Here is a 13689-nt window from a genome sequence, read left to right on the forward strand (position 1 = left end):
TTTGGCCAACTAAAAAATTGTTTGGATGTTCGGGAAGTCCCTGAAAAATTCTCAAAACTTCTACTTTTTACTTAGAACATTCCTAGACCGGTACCATTATGCAACCATTTGTGTCTATTTTTTAGCTCATCCCAGATTTTTTATTAACTTCATAATGAAACCGGTCTAGAAATATTCTATGTGAAAAGTAGAAATTGTGTGAATTATTTGGCAATTTTACACTGTTTAAACAATGTTTTAGTTGAAAGAAATTGAGAGTTTTGAAAAACTTGACAAAAAATCGGCCCATCATGAGTGAAATATTTGGAAAAGAGAATACAGTTTTTGAGAATATTACAAAATGTCCTTTTCAAACTCACTCTCAATATTTATCAATAATCAACCATTTGAATAGAAAAACTAAAAAAAATTCAGGGTACTGTTTCAGAGTTGGGACAAGAGCAGAAATTTTTTTGACCAATATCAAAAGTGGTTATGATCAGACATCGATTGGGTATTATTACATATATTACTTTTTTTATCGTCATTCAGAGTAACAAATATCCTAATTTCAATATTTTTATTCAATGTCTAAGAAATAGGGAAAAAAATTTCTACTTTAACCTGAACTAATTTGTTAGGAAATCGTCAATAGTTATCAACAAATTATTTCCCCATCGCTTTCGTTCACTCGTTTTCTACTTTACACTAGATTAATTCTCAGGGCGAAGGTTCTTCGTGTTTCTCTAAAATTCCCGACAGGATTTTTATTCGTCCAACGTTTTTCGATAGATGTCAATGATTTTAACGCTACAAGGATACAGTTTCGGGTTTCCTGTCACACCGCTGCACTCGCATGGTACTGTGGGATGCATAGAAAAAAGCCGAGTCGCCTTGCCAGCAACAGCAGCAGCGAGCGATTCGTGGGTGAAGAAATATGAGCCTGAAGTGAGAATATTCGGTGTGGAATGGTGAAAAGGGAGGAGAAGAAAAATAAGAAATAAAAGAGAAACAAGGGTCATGTGATAATATATTCCACGTCGTGTGTAAATAGTAGTGATCAAAGGAAATCAATTTGGTGTCTCGAGTAGGAGAAGAAGAAGAAGAAGAAGAAGAAGAAGAAGAAGTAGAAGGATAAAAAAAAAAGCTCAACGACAGACATCGAGAGACGTACTCGGTTGTGGTGATAAATGGTAATTAATTAGGGAAGACGGAACCAATTCCTACAGATATTTAGGTACACCGCAATCCGAGGGAATACATAGTGTATAAAATACTCGATGCGACATTCGTAAGTGTTTCGTGATGGGAATAAACGAGGGATATTTCGTCACGATTTCAAAGCGAGTAAAGAAGGTGATGCGTAAATACCAATTAATATTTATACCCGCGAGTATAACAAGAATCCGACTGGTTTAAAGCCCTAATTAAACTCGCGCCTACGTGTGCGAGTCGCCGTTTTGCACAAAATTTCTGCAAACACCTTTTAATGCTCTTTTTGTACCCGTCCGAACGGACGCCGGGGGCAAAGGACGAGCCGGTAAAAAAACCACGTCCCCGCCTGTGATAAACTTTCAGCATCCCTGCGGCGTATTTTATACATCCACTTGCTAATTATCAGATGCTTTATATACACGTACATCTTATATTCAACGCGATTTGTAACTAAGTTTTAGAAAAACTCGACCTGCGACCTAATAGGCGAACGAAACTATTATTTTTAAAGGTTAAATATACCACGCTGAATTATTAAACGTGTTATTAAATTATCAGAAATAAATGTAATGATTTGGCATTCACTGAATTCTGTTTTTTTTTTTTTTTTTTTTTTGTATATTATACTGTCTTTAAATTATTCAAATCCTTTATTTATGTATTAGAAAATCAGGCTAATGTGACTGAATTATGCGAATCAACAAAACGAACAACTCGATTCAGTTGACAAACTTCTTTTTCAGACTAAGGATGAAAAGCTACTGACACGGATGATAAAGTAAAATTAGATCTTTCATCGATATCACTGATATCGTAAAAATTTGATATTGGTTGTTTTAAAAATCACATTTTCCTGTCTATTTTTCACTGAAATTGACATTATACTGCGATTTCTATGATATGTTCGATATATTTATAAATCGCTTTAAGGAAATCGAATTAACCAAATACCAATTTTATACCTAACATTCTAAGTTACATGCCCAGAATCCGAACACCAGACTATCACTCAGTTTTCCATAACGACTGTTTTTCACTTGCCGAATAAGTCAACCGAACATCGTTCGCCATCAACTATAATTTCTCCCAATGTAGCTACATAGAATTTTCCGTGCAGCGTCATTCCTTTCTTCTTACCGATTCACTTATACCTAATAAAAAAATCTTCTCCACGTGTTTCAGAAGCGCCAGGCGAGCTAGGATGGGTCCTTACACTGGTAATCGTCTCGTTGATATCAGCAGGTATCGGTGCTGTGGTGATGGTAACACTCCTGCACTGTCGAAGGTTGGTACCACTGCAAACTCTAGCGACAACAGCTTATCGTTACTCCGAAATTCGATCCAACGGGATAATCGTTAACGAGTGATTCAAATTTGTCATCACCAAAAACCCGGCAATGATAACCACGAACATTTTCAGTCGCGCGTGAATCATGAACCGAGATTAGAAAAACGAATAAGCAAAATCGGTGGTGTAAATGAGGAATAAATGAGGATGGATAGTCGGAGAGTCGATGGGTTGTATATAGTAGGCGCTTTGTAAGGTCGAGAGTAGGCGTGCTGCACACAGTGCAGGTATAAAGTTTCCCAAATGCGTGGTCCTCTTAACGCGGAGTGTCTCATCTCGATGGGATATGCCTCGAAGCGGAACAACTCCTCTCTTCTCGGGCAAAGAGAAGTGGTAGCTGCCGGCATGCTTGACCAGTCATAGTCAGAATTGCTCAGAGCTGAGATGGCAGTACTGAGTCCAGACAATGGGGCTAGTTGACCGGTGTGCCATCAGGACCGGGAAAAACTAGAATCGATTTGACTCGGGTTACGAAAAAACCAGCAACGAAATACCTGCGGTAACAGCTTCGATTATTCCCGATTCGTGCAAGCATTTTATTCCGGCTACAAGCGCAGACTGCCGCCTTTCTTTGACACGAAGACACCGACGCTTCCATTCTCGGGTCGTTCGGGTCACTGGACCATACCGTTCTTTTGTTTTTCCAAATTTTTTTTTCATTTTTAACTTCATACGTAGTTTTTCACGATCTTCGCCATGTGGACTGTATCGCATCTGCACTAGGTGATCTAGTGACCAATATTTATTCGAACGATTTTAAGTAATACGACAGATATTGCGTATGAAATGCGTGTACAGAGTGGATTATTAACGATTGCACGTTCCGTCGTCTGCTGAAATTTAATAATGCGCACGCGCTGCAATCCGAGAGCGGCTGTTTGTCAGGACGACCAACCGTCAGAAGTGTAACCTCAAAAATTTTAACAGTTATCGCCGGCAGTTATGCCGAGTTCAAAACTGTCAAAACTTTCGAGGTTAGAAACAGTTGGTAGCCCTGGCAAACAGCCGCTCTCGGATTGTAGCGCGTGCGCATTATTAAATTTCAGCAGACGACCGACCGTGCGGTAGTTAGTAATTCACTCTGTAGAAACGCTATTAATTCTATACAAGTTTTTGCAAGAAGGACACTTTTTAGGCGCGTTAAAGAGAAATCGTTGGATCAAATGGTGAAAAATGGAGGATAATTTACAGTGAGTGAGCGTATTTGAATTTCGGTACCTTCACACGATTGGAAATCGGCTTGCGTCTAAATTCGGGGAATTACAGCAGTCGATCCTTTGATGGGTACTAATCGATAATGGATGTGCACGCGGTGATGATGCTAACTAACTAGTTATCCACCACGACTAATCCATCTGTGACAGCTGGGCAAACGAGATGCCCCATGCCGCAATGAGTACCTATAGAAGTAGATTGAACCGAGGGGCGAGTATACAGTAGGTTGAAATTGCACATTACACGGTTAGCCATCGCACAGAATTGATCGAGGGTAAGGAAATCGGGACGCTTAATCATTTCTCACTAAGACAAACGCACCCCGGCGTGATCCGCGATTCGACGCGTTGTACTTTTTACAATCGTAGGTATACTATGGCTGGATAATACGTCTTCTGTGCATCTATCTATGCTTGTGTAACCTAACTTCAATGAATGATACGCACCTCCGGGTTTTCATGCTCGATTATCGAGGAAAGAAGAACCGCCGAGAAACAGAAATACGGATCGTATTGAAGTTAGTAACGTTATCGTAACGATTCGTACTGAGGAAAAATCGGTATTTCGCATTTTTGCGATTACCTGAAATTTAGCAAAACGTAATGAAACAAAACACACTCATATTTCATCTTAGTTCCCTAAAAATCGTTGTAAAATTAAGAAAATAGTCATTTTTTTCCCCAATCTTTCGTTACGATAACGTTACTAACTTCAACCTCGTCCGCCACTTGGTGTACCGTCTATGCAATCTCGCATGTTGGCAGAGCGTGATTTCCTCTTCTTCTCGTCCTTGATTAGGCGAATCTTGTGAAAACGGTATCACACCGTATAAAGCGTAAAATTTTAGAAGATTTAACAGTTCTTGCAAGTCGGGACTTTTTATCAGACATTCCACGTGAAATCGTTAACTTTTTTCCCTTGTACCATCTCCGTTTTGATTCGTAATTTTTTCTACTCATTTTTGACATTTTTTTTCAATTATTTTTTATACGGGACATGTTTCTCCAAACACAATGGATCGGGTGGAATCTATGATTGCCATCGTTGTATAATCACTACAGCGCATGCAAAAAATAGAAGAGAAAGTTGTGCCACGTTTCCGTTGGTGAGAACTTGTTTCTCGTTATTTGTAGGCAATCATTAAATTCTTTTAGTTCAAATCCATTTCGGCTGATTTTGAATTCTGAAAAATGACACAAAACTCAAAAACTATTTTCAAAATCGATCTCTTAGAATAGGTACCGAAGTCACACCTGTTTGTGAAATTTGGAAAGACAGACTCTGTAAAAGTCTCGATAAATTATTAAATCTGATTAAACTTGGTTTCATTTTTACAGGAAAACGAAAAAAATCGTTTCACTGACGAACAAAACTAAAGTAACAAAAAAACAGATTATTTATTAACACCAATTCTAATCGTATTTTTCTGTTTGTTTCAGAATGAAGAGTGCAACAGGCAGAGGTAATTATAAAATGCAATTGTGATTACTATAATTTTTTTCTAATTACAAGGTCATACTAGTATTACGTTAAACCAGAATGAAATCTTCTATCAGCCCCAGTCTTTTTTTTACAGTGTCTTACCCCTGGTTTAAACACGAGATCCTAATTTCGCATTTGAAAGTACATCCGTCACCTTGAATAAAAAAAATTATATCGAATTCGGTTCAAAACTATTCTTCCGATATTTTGTATGCACCTGCAATTTCGAACCAGAAATCAAGATCTTACTCAGATATAAAAAAAAATCCTATGGTGTTCAGCAGGTAATCAACAAAAAGTTTGAAAGCTAAAAATAATACCAAATAAAACAATAAAAATAATATAAAATCATTAGGTCGACTCGATCCGGTTGAAACCAATACACAATTTCTCTGATAAAACGTCTATCACGACAAAAACTGACTAATATCTTCTTCATCAGTCCTCCATTGTCGCTATAGCTTCAATTTTAAAAATAATACCGACACTGGTCCTGATATACGTGTATAGACAATTATTGGCGTCGAACGAAACTAATAAACGGAATAGATTAAAGGCCGAGATTTCTTTGGGGGAATAACCAGTTCCCAATCTGTGCGAGACTGGTCCATAACTCAATAGATTGATACACAAAAGCATATTGTATATGCAGTGGAGTGCAGCGCTCTCTGCATGCGGTGTATATCACGAGGGTAGCATATGGATATATAACCGAGTACCAGGTGAGACTACCTGCTCTCGAATCACGGTTCGTAGAGAGTTCCAATCCAACTGTTGTTCGTATAGTATGTATATACATACACACACACACACACACACATATATATATATATATATGTAGGTGTAGGTATACGGTGACTTCAACCCCACGTTCGAAGGAAACTGACCCGCGATTCAAATATCGGAACCGGCTTTCTCGGGTCTTATACGGGTTCGAAACGCTTCAGAACTAGGTTCGGCGCTGCCGGCGCCCCCAATTACATCGAATTAACGTTCCCTGCGTATACGGCACCGGTTTGCACGCATGTATGTATGTTTATACATATATATTTATATACACATATATTATACCATACACGACGAACTGATCCCAATTACCTGGGGCTCCCACTGGGCCCCGGACGGGGCCCCCACTGGGCCGCAAAACTTCGGAAATCGGACCCCATCGCTCCAATTATCTCTATCGCTCCCGCTGCCTTCATTGACAATTCCGACTCCGTAATTTTTTTCCTCATTTTCTTTATACTTTTTCGGTTCGCGTTTGTTGGTTTATTTACCAGTTATACTTCAACACCGCGATATAATACGAAAGTGAGAAATAGTCGATACCCGCAAAAAGTAAGAACGGTTAACGATACATATAACACGACCCTTCTTAGTTTTCAACTGTTACTCGCAAAGTGGAGTTTGTTTTTTTTTCCATGTTTTTTTTAATTGATTTATTTATTTTTTTTTCCAACTGTTATAGACTTGTAATTGCCAGAAATCTATCTCATTTCCAAGAAAATTTCTTCTCTAAGCCTTGAAAACACTTTTCATTGATCACACGCGATGAATTGTTTTTTTTTAAAATTTTTTAACATACACGTGTGTGTATATACACGCGAATTATCTGTGTGAAAATGTGACAATTGAGATTGATGAGAAATCATAGGGATCTGTTAAAATTTTCACTTTTCACTTTTCAAGTTACGGAAGATTTATAATTTGCATTATATGTAATTCTTTTCATTTTCAAAGAGAAACGTTGTATATATATATACATATATATTATATACGCTTAGCTCTCAGAAAGTAGACATCAATTTTTTGACAATTTTCTGAAATTTAACTCAATTTGACACTACATACAGTCATGTAGAATTGTAGATAAGAAATAGCTTATGCAACTATAAAGTGAATTCAAGCCAAGTAGATTCCTAGAGTACCTCAGCTATCTCAATTGTTATTCCAGCTACGTTGAGATCTTTGTCACACGATATAAGATCGCGTCGCAACCTAAGCTGAGAAAGTCTCATACAGTGGGACAGCGATATTCATCTGAAACGATAAATTAGTTGACAGTTCTAGACGCGTATTACCGAGCGTATTATTGTTAAATAGATTTTCCTCGAAATTTCTTCAGAATACAATACCTGTAAGATATGTAAACGTATTCGAACGAACTTACAAAAAGTCATGACTAATTTTTGTGGCAATATTCAACGAAGTCGATGTACATAATCAAATCGAATTTCTAAACTAACAGTAATACACTGGAAAACTGACCAGTTCGATATACCACAGAACAATTTTTGTGATCAATTTAAAAATTCAATGTGACATAGTGTTCAGGTACCTATTGGAAAATGTCCTCATGACGTCAGAGCCTGAATATCGGTGACATTTTATCACCACATAACCTAAGTTTTTGATTTTAATCGAAGCAAATCGTAATACTCGGGATTTCAAATTACTCATGTCGTATGAATTAATGAAACGTAATCAATAATATACCTGTTCTACTATCCAAACGCGAAAAAATATGACCAACGATCAGCTGTCAGCCTGGTTACATGAGTTTGATTTTTTTCCGCCAGATGGAGCATTGCATAGTGACAATCCCAACAACATATCGTGCGACACGAAACCGACACCGAATACAGTCTACAGAAATGATCCTGACCGAAATTTTTCTCACAATATGCGTTACGAAATCGTGTACAAGCACACACAAGGCGCCGGTATTCATCGAGACTTAATTAGTTCGCGTAATGAAAGGGGTCCGAGCGGGCCGGACGGCTGGTGCCAGGAGTACGAAGCGGGTTCCGGTGGCGGTATGGTAGCTCGAAGGTAGCAAACCCGGTCTTGGAGCCTCGGGCCTCGGGCCTTAGGCTCCGACAACGAGTCCATGCACGACACAAGAGACAGACAGTCGCTTCTAATTAACTTTCTGATTTAAAATCACCCGCGAGAGACGGCGATAGCATCGATCCGACTGACACCAGCGGGTCACCCGAATTAATTACCCGACACTCACCGCGAGCCCTGCATCAGTCCTGCACCAGGCTCTTTCTCTCCCCCACGGATCACATTCGAGGCACACCCACTTCCTCATCCCCCTCCCTCTATACCCTCGGAAACACACCGCGACATCTCTGGTGGTCCTTTCCATCCTCGTCGCGACTTACACCATCTCTTAGTCCTATAGGACTACAGGATTATAGTCCTGGAAACTTCATTTAGATGTACATCTGCAGTCGTCTCTCTCTGACAATGTATCGCTGTTACGGTTGGATAGCGGTCGCAGGGTGCACGCCGTTTTACTTTGCCTGTTTCGCATTTCTTGTTTCCTTTTTCCCGATGTAGTGTTCATTGCAATTGCCTCACGAGGAACGGGACGGGAAATTCTACCCGATAATGTAAATCTACTTATTGATGTCGTTCGTGACACCTGGAAAGTAAATTTATCATCTGAATCCTCTATCGAATATCGTGTCAAGCCTCGAATTTGGAATTCAGAAGAATCTCTGTGGCTGTAAGTGTGGAAGGCACAGGAAGCATCAAGTCCAGGTGACTGAGAGTTCATTAGGATGTTATCATATACGGACCTCTAATTTGACCACTGATCATTTCCAAGAAATCTGATGAGGGATCTTTCTCCAACGTTACTAGAAGCTATAATTATCAAAGAAGTCACGTTATTCAAAATCAGGCTTGAACATTTTGAAACAGTGTTCGAAAAGTACGATCATTGCAAGTACGAAAACTTGTAAGCTTAAACTTTACCACAATCGTGAAGAAATGTATGGAAGTGGCCTCTAAATTCGCTCAAATGTCAAGAATAATTCGGGTGTCTTAGAATCACACGCAAACTCGCCAACTGTAGAATCTTCATCCGTGTATCAAGGAACATGCAGCGATATCTCTGATCCGAAGGATAGCGGGCAAAAGACGAGTCCAAGATGAAGAGGGCAGTAAGGAAAGTTGGGAATAGATCTCTCGTCAGCGGTAACTGTCGACTCGTGCGAGTCAGGTAATCCGCTTACCACGCGCTCCATGATGGCCACTGCACGGGTATCTGGCATCAGCTGCTGAACTGTCAGTGACATTCTCTCCCCGATTCACCGCAGACGGACAGACGGACAGACGGGCCTGAACAAGGCTGCTCTGCCGCAGGAGCGGAGGCTGCGTATCAGATGATCCATCCGGGCCGCCTCCCGCTGCTTCGGAATTGTCCGGGCAACGGGAACCAGTTGCCTCATCCCGCTCGTAATATCGTTGAACGTTTTAATTTCGATTCTCGCGACCCCCGGAGACCAGCCGTCTAGCAAGTCGAGGCATTCGAATTATTCGTTGCGTAGAAACAGTTGACCCAGATATTCAGAGCGGAAACAGCGCTGCGAAGAAGAGCCACGAGGTGTCGTGTTGGAAGGATCAAATCGCGTCTCGAGTTGGCTGAACGTGAAAACCAGTCGCATCACAAGCTGGTGTGCCGATCATTAGAAAAGTTATTTTAACGCGGTGAGAAAGAGGGCATTTTTGATCTGGTCCCGGGCAATTCGAGTCTCGTGGAAGCTCTGTACCCGACGGAACCATGCGTGGGCACGATTGTAGAATGCGCGGAGGGGTGATCCCCGGAACCATCAGATTCCCATAATCCCGGTTTTTTTTAAACCACGTCTGGTTCGGCGGCCCCTCTGATGTCCGGGACTCAGACATGGACGCACGTTGCTCCGATGACGAGGGCACAATGCAGTTGGCAGGGCTGCGGGGACTCCACAGAAAATAAGCTTTTCATATACGGCTCTCCTCTTATAATACCCCAAGCTGCCCTTTCTCGCTGTGGGTACCTACACTCACCTCAATGCCCGTAACTATTTTTGAAATATACAGACACACGAGTCCGGTATTTTATACGTACCTTCATGTCTTCTTGATTACGGCTGCAGCAGCAGCAGCAGCAGCAGCCTGTCTCATTGGAACAATATCACCTGGTCGCACAGCTTTACGCCGTGAAATGCGCGCAACGCAAATTATAACGACTCAGTCAGGATGAGTTTCAAATCTGGTTACATACCTCCGTAGATCGATATAGAAACGAGTAATGTGCAACAATAGATCTTCACAAGTCCCCGACATTTTTTTTCTTAATCAGGCTCAACCGTACTATTCACAAGAGGCACATCGTGTCAGTTGGATTTTCACACTGTCCTCAAGGGTGTCTGTGATGTGCCCTGATTTAGGGAACGCTAGGCTTGACTCGTGCCCCGCTATTGTGTACGAAACGCTTAGATCACTTTCAGCTGCTGATATTTCACGCAACGGTTGAATGTGATGGGCTAGGGAAATATCGGTTCACCCTCGTCACGGTGACCCCGAAAATCCCCGAATACTTAGGATGAATTATAATCTCTCCAGCTGCGATGTTTCGGTTTATATATGCATGCGCCTCATCCATGTCCCTTGTCTAAAGCTCTCTCGCATCATCGCTTAACCCTGCAACTCATGACTGGGATCCAAACGCACCCCACGCGAACTTTGATCTACCCTCAGTGCCGCTACCGCTACGCGATTTTCAGTCTTCGAATGAGTTTTTCACTATCTAAATGTAAATAAAATAAGATTTCTTGTACACCATTCTTTTCCTTATGAAAAGAACGAAGAAAACCATGTATGAGAAAGACTGTTTGTCAGCACAGGACCGCTTTATGATCAAGAGAAACCTGGGGTGAGTTCGCGTCCCAGTCATGCGTTTGAAGGTAAAAAAGTAAAGTCATGAGTTGTAGGGTTGAATTCAAGCTCATTATCAATGACTGTTTCCTCACATCGTCGCGGTCTTTGCTCTGCAGGAAGCTGCTGTGGTACCAGCGTCGAAGATCCTTCTGCTCAAGAGTCTGGTCCACCCGGGGGTGGTGGAGGCGTTGGAGGAGCCGGAGGGGGTCCGGGGAGTGGTGGAGTTGCTGTTATTCCTGACCGGCCGCCCCTTGAGCTGGACAAGTTGCCACCTTATCACGACGTCACTCCTAGTCCTGGTAAGTCTTGGTGGCGATGAACTCGGAAATACAAATTCCGATATTCTCAAGAATCTTCAAGTAGTTGCGAGTACTTTACTTCACATCGCTAGACGTGGCTCGACATGAACATTTATACATAAATAACGTAACTCTGAATGACTTTAGGTGACTTGAAATTATTTTAAAACGATCCCCATAATTTTGATCTACTTCAGATGATTTTAAGTGGCTTCAACTAACAGTACTCATCGCTTAGAACTAGTTCGAATGGTATCGGGCGGATTCAAATGTCTGTTAATTACCGCGAAAATACTCGCAAAAATTTTATCGTGACTTTAAAACACTAGACAGAAGTGGCCTCACGCAGCTGTAAATGGTTTCATGTAACTCAGCTAAGACACATGAATTCTACGAATTTACTATTGCGATTTCGTAGAATCCGTGCCATTTCTTTATGTCTGAATACATGGATATCGATATTTGAAGATATAAAGGTCAACGTCGAAATCGACCACAAGGCAACCCTTATTAAGTACGTACTTCCATGCTAACGGACAAGTGAATTCCCATGATTTCAAGTGTATTCGAGTGACTTTAAATGACTTCACGTAACATAAACCAAGTTGAAAAAGACGTCCGGTTAACTTGACCGTGTTAATATACACCCGATAATGACCCGAAAAGTGACTGTTGTACACTTCGCCAAAGTTGAGTTTCTGTGCGACGATGTTATGACCGCGTTGGGAAAAGTGCGTTCTAGCCACTGTACGGGGGGAAGATACGACGAGACTGAAATCTGATGATGAGGACATCGTTTCAGGGCACAACGTGTGGTCCTGGCTGGGTTCGAGGCGAGGCGGCGGTGCCCCGGGTGGCGTCGCGACGCCACTGTCCCTGCCTCAGCACAGGCGAGCGATGAATCTGCCGGTGGAAAACCATTACACGCACATGCAGATGGACGAGGCTCTCTATGCCGAATTGGACTCCCAAGCGGCGAGCTACGCGAGCGATCTTCAGCTCCAGATGCGAGGTAGCTCCACCTACGGGACTACCTCCGCCGGCCACGACGACGAGTATCACGAACTCGATGCCGCGAGGCTACACCGACACTACGGAGCTAGTGGAGACGGGAGTGACAGATCGCCTCGAAGAGACGGACACAGAACGAGACACAGTCAGAGGTAAGTCGATCCCTGAACAAGCGTTGGTACCTGTCGTCCCTGTGCCGGATCGGTTGCAGCATTCGCCGTCGGCAGGATAGTTGAGTTGAGATTTTTAACCCTAAAATACTAAGATACTGCGCAGTCTCGCTGTTGTTTACTTGATCCTGAAGACAACCCTTTCAGAAATTTTACATTTCAGAAAACTGATCTGTTTCACCTTGTCCCTTTGGAGTATAGGTACTGCATTTTAATTGATCATTCTTCTTGGGAGATGCGGAATTATTTTTTTTTTTCTACAATTTTTGAAATCCTTTACGAGCTCTTGTCTGAGACGACTGAGTCGGTAGGATCTTTTGGCTCAATTCATAGCATGTTGGAACGTGTATATGCGTCTGTGCCCCTTCAGCAATCGCCGGATAATTGTATTCTTTTATTATAAGTACCTACCGGCACTTTTTCCACACGCTGTGGATATCCAATGCGCGTTGCGTAGTAAAATGACAATTGAAAAATTTCACGACGAAAGAATCAAGTCACTAACTCTAACGAGAGCTCTGCCACGCGACAGGCAATGATAGTACTGAAAAAAAATCCAACGTTGAACCTCACCGAGAGCAATTAAATGGTTCCCGGCTGATCTAACGTCGTCAAACAAAAAGAAGGGTTTTTTCCTTCCGCACCAACAAACCTGCCAGAGTCAATTAGCTAGCCCCGAAATTTAGTATGATCAGGCAAGCGTCTTTTTGCGTTACTCACTTCCGTAAGGAAAAATGTCTAGTTATAATGTAGATTATTTAATACATAAGAATAAAATTACACCTGCTATTATCTTCTAACATTAACGAAAAATATTATCACACAATTCGATGTCGTTGTATGAATAAATATGGATAAATTATCACTCGGTAGACTAGTGAGGATGATTTTTTACACAATTGGCGCACAGTTAGATGCTATTTAGGAACGAATAGGTCTTATCATCTGAATAAAAAATTGAGCAAAGAGAAAGAAAACCGCTTTAATAATTTTGCAGCAGTATTATTTATGCCACTGATAGCGAATATTAATGAAAAAACGTCCCTACACCATGCGTGCAACTTAAATGATTCGGAGCGAATTGTAATAATATATGCAGTTTAAAATATCAACAATTTGAGAAAAGGTTTTATAATCCGACTGTTAAAAGTGCTTAAACTCTGCTATTTCTTCTCCGATTCTAAAGTTTCTCATCTTATTTTACTCGCTGACCGGGCCCCTCAAATTGTCGAAAAACATTCGAGACATCTTATAT

The 13689-nt window shown here is 41.3% G+C and overlaps 1 protein-coding gene across 1 annotated transcript in view; it reads left to right on the top strand.

Annotated features, from left to right (window-relative positions):
* Nucleotides 1-13689, top strand: part of LOC107218576 — a 77691-nt gene that overhangs the window by 53134 nt on the left and 10868 nt on the right. Inside the window, exons 3-6 of the mRNA XM_046732335.1 lie at nt 2377-2479; nt 5197-5219; nt 11071-11253; nt 12056-12416. Coding sequence (XP_046588291.1) covers nt 2377-2479; nt 5197-5219; nt 11071-11253; nt 12056-12416 — 670 coding nt within the window. The remainder of the gene's footprint in view (nt 1-2376; nt 2480-5196; nt 5220-11070; nt 11254-12055; nt 12417-13689) is intronic.

This window comes from Neodiprion lecontei, chromosome 2 (genome assembly GCF_021901455.1).
Source record: "Neodiprion lecontei isolate iyNeoLeco1 chromosome 2, iyNeoLeco1.1, whole genome shotgun sequence".
NCBI classification, from domain to species: domain Eukaryota; kingdom Metazoa; phylum Arthropoda; class Insecta; order Hymenoptera; family Diprionidae; genus Neodiprion; species Neodiprion lecontei.